Source organism: Bubalus bubalis, chromosome 2 (genome assembly GCF_019923935.1).
Source record: "Bubalus bubalis isolate 160015118507 breed Murrah chromosome 2, NDDB_SH_1, whole genome shotgun sequence".
In the NCBI taxonomy this organism is placed as follows: Eukaryota; Metazoa; Chordata; class Mammalia; order Artiodactyla; family Bovidae; genus Bubalus; species Bubalus bubalis.
Window position 1 is genome coordinate 24,021,569 of NC_059158.1, and position 7,391 is coordinate 24,028,959.

The following is a 7,391-nucleotide window of genomic DNA, read 5'->3' on the forward strand; positions in this document are numbered from 1 at the left end:
AGAGCATACATAAAAGTGGTTAGAAAAGTCATCTTTATGTCTATTTTCAACCTCCTCTGCTTAGTACCAATTCTCTTAGCTTCCCGCAACCAAATATGTACACATGAATGAGTAGCAGCCAAGGTTCTATTCTACAATCTGACTAGTCCACTGACCAACTCAATGTCTACACCAAGCACCTCTGGAAATTGTAATGTAGTGGAAATTTCTCTCTGGTGAAGTGTCTAGAGATACCAGTGAATTTTTAAAAGAGATTTATTTCTGTGTTTGGCTGTGCCAGGTCTTCACTGAGGCATGGGATGCTTTAGTCATGGCATGCCAACTCTCAGTCGTAGCAAACGGGATCTAGTTCCCTGACCGAGGATAGAACCAGACCCCTTGCAGTGGGAGCGCAGTCTTAGCCAGTGAGCCAGTGGACCGCCAGGGAAGTCCCGACACCTGTGGATTTTATTTCTATTATACTGTACTGGGTTGAATAGTGCCCCCTCCCAATTCATGTCCACTAGGAACCTCAGAATGTAATCTTTTTGGAAATAGGATCTCTGTAGGTGTAATGAAGTTAAAATAAGGTCATACTGGACTAACACGGGTGTTAGTCCAAAGACTGACATTCTTATTAGAAGAGGGAGTTTTGGACACAGAAACACAAACACACACACACACACACACACAAAGAACACCTTGTGACAGTGGAGAGAGGGAGACTGCCAGGGAACACAGGACTGCCAGCAAACCCAAGAGCTAGGAGAGAGGCATGGATCAGATTTTCCCTCAGAGCCTCCAGAAGCAATCAACCTGACCAACACTGATTTCAGTTTTCCTCCAGACCTGTGAGAGAATAAATTTTGTTCTTCTAAGCCACCAGTTCATGAAACCTTGTTAAAGCAACCCTAGGACACCAATATATACCCCCCAGAATACACGTTTTCCTCCTACATGCTCTAGGATTTAGGATATTTTCCATCTTCTTGGACAGAAAAGGATAGATATCAATGCTAGTAACTATCTCAGCACATGGAAAGGGGTACTGGTGAGAGCAGCAGAATGACTCAACAAATCAAAACAGCAACTTCACAGGTGACGTAATGGGCAAGGGAATTTATTTCTGAAGGCTCTATAGTGAGACATTTAATTTCTGCAGTATTTTTTAAAATATCTACAAATTCTTTGATACTCCAGAGGGGGAAAGAAGGACAGCAGTTAAGAATTTCTGGAACTCAGTAACACATTAGTCGTGAAAGAGAGGGAAAAACCTCAGGTTGTACATGTTGAGCTCCAGATGTCTTAGTTTCAGGAAAGCAAGATAAGCCAGAAACAAATTTTAAGAATCTTTAGCATACAGATTTGCAGATCTCAAATGAGCTTCTCTGGCCAAATGCATAAGAATGAGCTGGGGAAACACATGAAAACATGGAGTGCCAGTAATACTTAAACTCTACAGTTAAAAATTTACTATTAGTAAGAGACTATGATGAGGGGTCTAGATGTAAGAAATAGTCAAATATCAATTATTCCTTCCTTATCCAAGCAATGAAGCACGTGGTTTACTTATCAGAAAATGGGGGAGAAATCTCCATGCATAACCGCCAAAAAAAAAAGATAAAAGAATCTGTTTTTTAAAAATGAGGATCTTATTGGAGAAATAAAACAAGACCTGAATAAATGGAAGGCAAACCAAATTCCTGACTGGGAAGACAATACAAAAAATGCCAACTATACCCAAATTAAATTATACATTAAACCCCTTTCTGTTTAGAATCACAATAGGTTTTTTAAATTCCTTTGAGGGGAGAGAACTGTGAAAAAAAAAAAAAAAACTGATTTAGAATTTATATATGGAATACATGTCCAAGAACATCTAAGAAAATTCAATGAAATAAAATCTGTGGTGTTGGTGTAAGAGATAAATAGATTAGAATCAAAAATCCAGAAACAGATCTCACTATGAAACAATTTCAGGTGTGACAAGTGTGAAATTTAATTCAACAAAAACAGGATGATTATTTAATAAATGAAGCTAGCACAACGAGCCATCCATCCAATCCATATAACACATGCTATTCAACAAAAGCCACTAGCCACACACGGCCACTGATCAACTAAAACGTGCCTAGTCTAAACTGAGATTTGATATAAGTGTAAAATACACACTGGATTTCAAAGACATCGTTTAATAATTGTTCAAAATAAATTATATGTAAAAATAATATTTTTATATAATGGGTTAAGTTGGTGAAATAAAATGTACTATTAAGATTAACTTCACCTGTTTTTACTTTTTTTTAATGTGGCTTGACTGAAAACTTAAAATTACATAAGTATCTTGCATTCCATTTCTGTTGGACAGCACTGCTCTAGAGAAAAATAAAGATCTTCCTTTTACATCATATATTTTTAAAAATTTATTTAATTTATACAACTTTTTATTCATGGAAAATTTCAACCTATATCATATTTTTAAAAATAAAGATCTAAATGTAAAAAATAAAAAAACATTGTAGGAAAACGTAGGAAAGTAAATTAGAATCTGGAGTCAGACCGGATTTCTTAATGAGGACAGTATGTCATGTGTGGTATGTATGTATAAATTGATAAGCAAAAGACAGACAATGCAACAGGAAAAACAGCCAAAGATTGGAAATGCACAGAAAACAAACCCCAGTAACAAATAACAACAAAAAGATACTCAAAATTACTAAGGAAGAAAAAAAATGTGATTCAAATAACCATCTCTTTTCTGGCCAGAAAGAAACAAAAACATAGATAATAACCATCTCTTCTGGGATGTGGGAAACAGGAAAGCTCAAATACTGCTGTCAAGGTAAATGTAAATAATAATAGCCTTCTTAAAAATCAGTATGGAAATATTCATAAAAATTAGTACTACAGCTGTTCCCCATGGATACCAAAATCCACTGATTCTCAAGTCCTTTCTAAAGAATGGCAGCTCTCCATATCCACAGATGAGGAGCCCACAGATACAGAGGGCTGATGTAAATTATAGCCTTCAACCCAACCTTTTTCACAGTAATAAATCCACTAGTACATAAGGACAAATGTTCAGAGAATCTTTTAACACAGTTTATGCAGCAGCAAAATTAAAAAAAAATTTTTATAAAGGAAATTAAGTAAATGCCCATCTGCTGAAAAAAAGGCTGGAAAATGTATTACCTACAGAACAAGATCTGTTATGCAATCATTAAAAACTTTTAATGAAATATATTAGCAAAAAATTTAAAATATGAAAACATCAACACAGGCTCCACTGTAAGCAAAGAGGTCATCTCATTACATGCTGGTGTGGGCATAAATAGGTACAACCTTATGGCAAGGAAACTGAAAAGACGATTAGGATTTTAAATTTCCATGTCTTTTCACAAAGAAGCTCAGTTTTCAGGAGTTTGTCCTACTAATAACAGATGTTATGACAATATAAAGATACATGTGCAAATATGTCAAATAATTATGTTGTACAACCTAAACTAATACAGTGTTTATACGTCAAGTATTATCAGAGTAAAAATGAGGGAAATAGATATATTACAAGTATGTCCACTATGGCCTTTATTTTTTTGTTTGTTTGTTTCTTTTTTTTTATTTATTTTTTTAATTGAAGGATAATTGCTTTGCAGAGTTGTGTTGGTTTCTGCCAAATATCAACATGAATCAGTCAGAAGTATACATTATATGCCCTCTCTCTTGAACCTTCCTCCCACCTTAATCCTCATCCCACCAGGGCTCTGCTTTTTGTTTTATTTGTTTTTTTCAATTTGCATTTTATTTTGGACTTTAGGGCTTTCCAAGTGGCTCAGCGGTAAAGAATGTGCCTGCCAAGCAGAAGACATGGGTTCATTCGTTCCCTGGGTTGGAACGATACCCTGGAGAAGGAAATGGCAATTCACTCCGGCATTCTTGCCTTGATAATATCATGGACAGAGGAGCCTGGCGAGCTACAGTCCATGGGGTTACAAAAGAGTTGGACACGATTTAGCAACTACACAATCAACAATACACAGTGTTGTCTTAGTTTCAGATGTAGAGCAAAGTGATTCAATTATGCATACACATGTATCTATTCTTTTCCCAATTATTTTCCCATTTAAGTTTTTTTTTTTGTTTTTTTTTTCAAACTTTACAATATTGTATTAGTTTTGCCAAATACCACACTATGGCCTTTAATAAGACTTGGGGGATATTCCCTGCCAGGCCAGAGGTTAAGACTTAGCGCCTTCACTGCTAAGGCCCGGGTTTGATTTCCAGTTGAGGAACTAAGATCCTGCAAGCGCGTGGCCAAAAAATTAACACCCGGAAAGGCCCTAAATGTCTTATTTAAACAAATGGCTGAATCAATCATATGTCTACACAAAGAAGTAATAATGTAGACTTGAAAAAGAACAAAGTAACTCCAATGTTACTGAACTGGAAAGATAAAAGCCAATGTAACCTATAAAAAAGGACTGTAATTTAAATTTTTTATAACTAAAAAAAAAAAAAGGTGGGGAAAAATTAGATGCTTTGCCTTTTTCTGAGTTAGAATTTCATAAGTATGGACAGCTGAACTCTTTCCCTCCTCAACCTACCATATCGTATATCCGACCTCCACCAGTTTCCTACCTGCAGTGCTGCTGCTGCTGCTGCTGCTGCTGCTGCTAAGTCGCTTCAGTCGTGTCCAACTCTGTGCGACCCCACAGACGGCAGCCCACCAGGCTCCCCTGTCCCTGGGATTCTCCAGGCAAGAACACTGGAGTGGGTTGCCATTTCCTTCTCCAACCTGCAGTGCTAATACCCGCTTTTCCTCTATATGACTCAGCAGTTCCACAAGATTCTCTATATAAAAGATATTGCAGATATATCATTCCCTGATATAAAAACAATATTAAAGTGTATATTTAAAATTTTTGAATTATCCTTCACATTACTATTATTTATTTTTGCATAAATTATAATAATATAGTAATATTTACTATATAGTAATTATTTTTACATAATAGTAATAATATTTTACTATTATTATTCCAGCATATTCCTGTGCTGGAAATCCTTTGGTCTAAATCAACACCACAACTTGATGTTATTCCACCTCTCCTGAACTACAATCCCTTTTTTAGACAAGGAATACCTTTTCTTGTTTAAAGAATGTACTTGTATCTTATTAGTATATTCATAATTCTCACGTGATCAAGTTTCACAGGTCATAACAAATACAAATTTGTGTTAAGATCTCAAATTTCCTTTATTATTTTGTGTGTTATCATATAGACAGATGAAAATAAGAGATCATAGCACTGGGATCACCCTCTTTCTCAATTATTCTCTCTTGAAAAATACCGAGTACTTCTTTATTGTTCTATGTAAGGCATCAGCAAACTATGGTCTTCCACCTGTGTTTGTACAGCCCACAAGCTAAGAAATGTGTTTATATTTTTAAATGATTGGGGGTAAAATAAAAAAGAGAATAAAATTTCAAAACAAGTGAAGAATTTATATGAAATTCAAACTTCAGTAATGCTCACCATTTAGTATAATCTGATGCAATTTTCATACCACAAAGACAGTATGGGCAATAAAGCCAAAAATATCTACCCCTGGCCTATGACATACTATAATGCCCTTCTAAACTGTATTTTTATAATATAATAAACTTCTAAACTATAATTTTATAGTTTCACCTATTCTTCCCCCCTTTTCTTCCATATTTGGCATGAAAGTTAAGTAGCTCAGTCATGCCCGACTCTGCAACCCGTGGATTGTAGCCTACCAGGCTCCTCCCTCCATGGGATTCTCCAGGCAAGAATACTGGAGTTGGTTGCCATTTCCTTCTCCAGGGAATCTTCCCAATCCAGGGATCGAACCTGGGTCTCCCGCATTGCAGGCAGACGCTTTAACCTCTGAGCCCCCAGGGAAGCCCTATTGGGCATGAAGTCCCCTTAAAAATCTATTACTAGAGGCCAACACATTCTTCATACTCCTAGGCAATGTTCTTGCTCCTGATAATTTCCTTAGTACCACATCTGTTTTTACAAACAGAAAGCCAGAGTAAAGTGCTAGCCAACACCTTAAAAGTTACAAATCATAAACCAGAACCAAACCTCACCACTCTCCCCATAAAGCAAGGCTAAAGAGGCTGACCACCTAGTTAGTGGCTTTCACTACATTCGAATTGAGGCAGTCCGTAAAATAGAAAACGTACTGCTTCTAAAATTCCTAACAATCAAATAACAATGGGGGTGGAGAAGAGTTAATGTAATTTTATCGAATTTAATCTTCAACCACCGGCTACTGAAAAAAGAAAAGTGAACAAAAAGCAAAGAACAGTGAAGAAAAAAAGCAGATCAACTGTACTTAGCATGTCTGACTCTAAATCTTTATACCTCCCATATTAGATATTTTCTGCAAGTAAATAGTTCCTGGCTCCCAGGATGCTCTGAGGTTAAACACTGCACAGTGTTTGTAAACAGCATCACAACTTACACAGGAACAAGCTGGGCCATATGGCCATTTCCCCTCGAAGGGGACACCAAAATTTGCTTATTTCTTTCAGTCAGCAGTCTGTATGCCAAATATTGGGGGAAGAGGGGAGGTGGGCTGCCTTTTCTACCAGCCGTGTCTGCGCTTAGAGCACTAACTCCTACCCAGCCGCATCACCCATTTACCCAGCACCCACCCTCCGCAGCTCCATCAACTCCGCACCTCCTCCCAGTCTCATCACACCTCCATCAGCAGACTCTTCCAGCCTCATCAACTCACCCTCGTCCTCCAAAGTCACAGACCCGTGAAGCTTCCAGCAACAGGAGAGGAAAGTAAGGAGGTAATAACGCAGGAGTCTGGAGTCTCCATACAAGCACTATCTACTCTTGAGGAGAAACTCAAGTCATAGCTCCCAAACTGGAAAAAGACAGGATTCTCTCGCATTCAGAACCCGAGTTCAAGGCGCGCTCACCGCAGTCGGGCCCCGAGCAAGGAGCCGAGGATGCAAAGGTGAGCAGCAGAGTCGCAGTACTAGCTCTTTTGAGGCTCCCACTCCAGCGGAGACAGCAGGTAATTTCCATAAAGCCCGCCTAGAAGGGACAAGGTAAGGAATATCCGAAGCCCACGACAGGACTGAGCTAATCCTTGAATGTTAAAAGCCTAAAACTCAACTAGTCGGAAATGACGTGCCAGCTGAGACCAGCAGGACCGCCACATTATTGGCCGCCGACTCGGCGAGCCACCTTCTCCCGCGACTGGCCAGGAGAGAGGAGAAGTGTAGCTCAAAGTCCGCAACCCGCCCCTGCTCCGCCCTCGACGGCTCCCAGCGCCACCTGGGACCAACCGAGCCAGGCCAGAGTCCGGGCGCGGACCCTGGGCGGGATAGTACCGCTTGCCCCGGCGCCCGTAGGCGCCCTGAGGGC

The 7,391-nt window shown here is 38.8% G+C and overlaps 1 protein-coding gene across 6 annotated transcripts in view; it reads right to left on the reverse strand.

The window, feature by feature from the left end:
* Window positions 1–7,187, reverse strand: part of LOC102410916 (BOLA class I histocompatibility antigen, alpha chain BL3-7) — a 42,932-nt gene extending 35,745 nt beyond the window's left edge. For 4 of the 6 annotated variants that reach the window (XM_044938299.2, XM_044938298.2, XM_044938301.2 and 1 more), the window contains exon 1: window positions 6,941–7,187. In XM_044938299.2, coding sequence (XP_044794234.1) covers window positions 6,941–7,049 — 109 coding nt within the window. In that variant the 5' untranslated portion in view covers window positions 7,050–7,187. The other 2 variants (XM_044938302.2, XM_044938303.2) reach the window with 1 other exon arrangement.
* Between the last annotated feature and the right edge of the window lie 204 nt (window positions 7,188–7,391).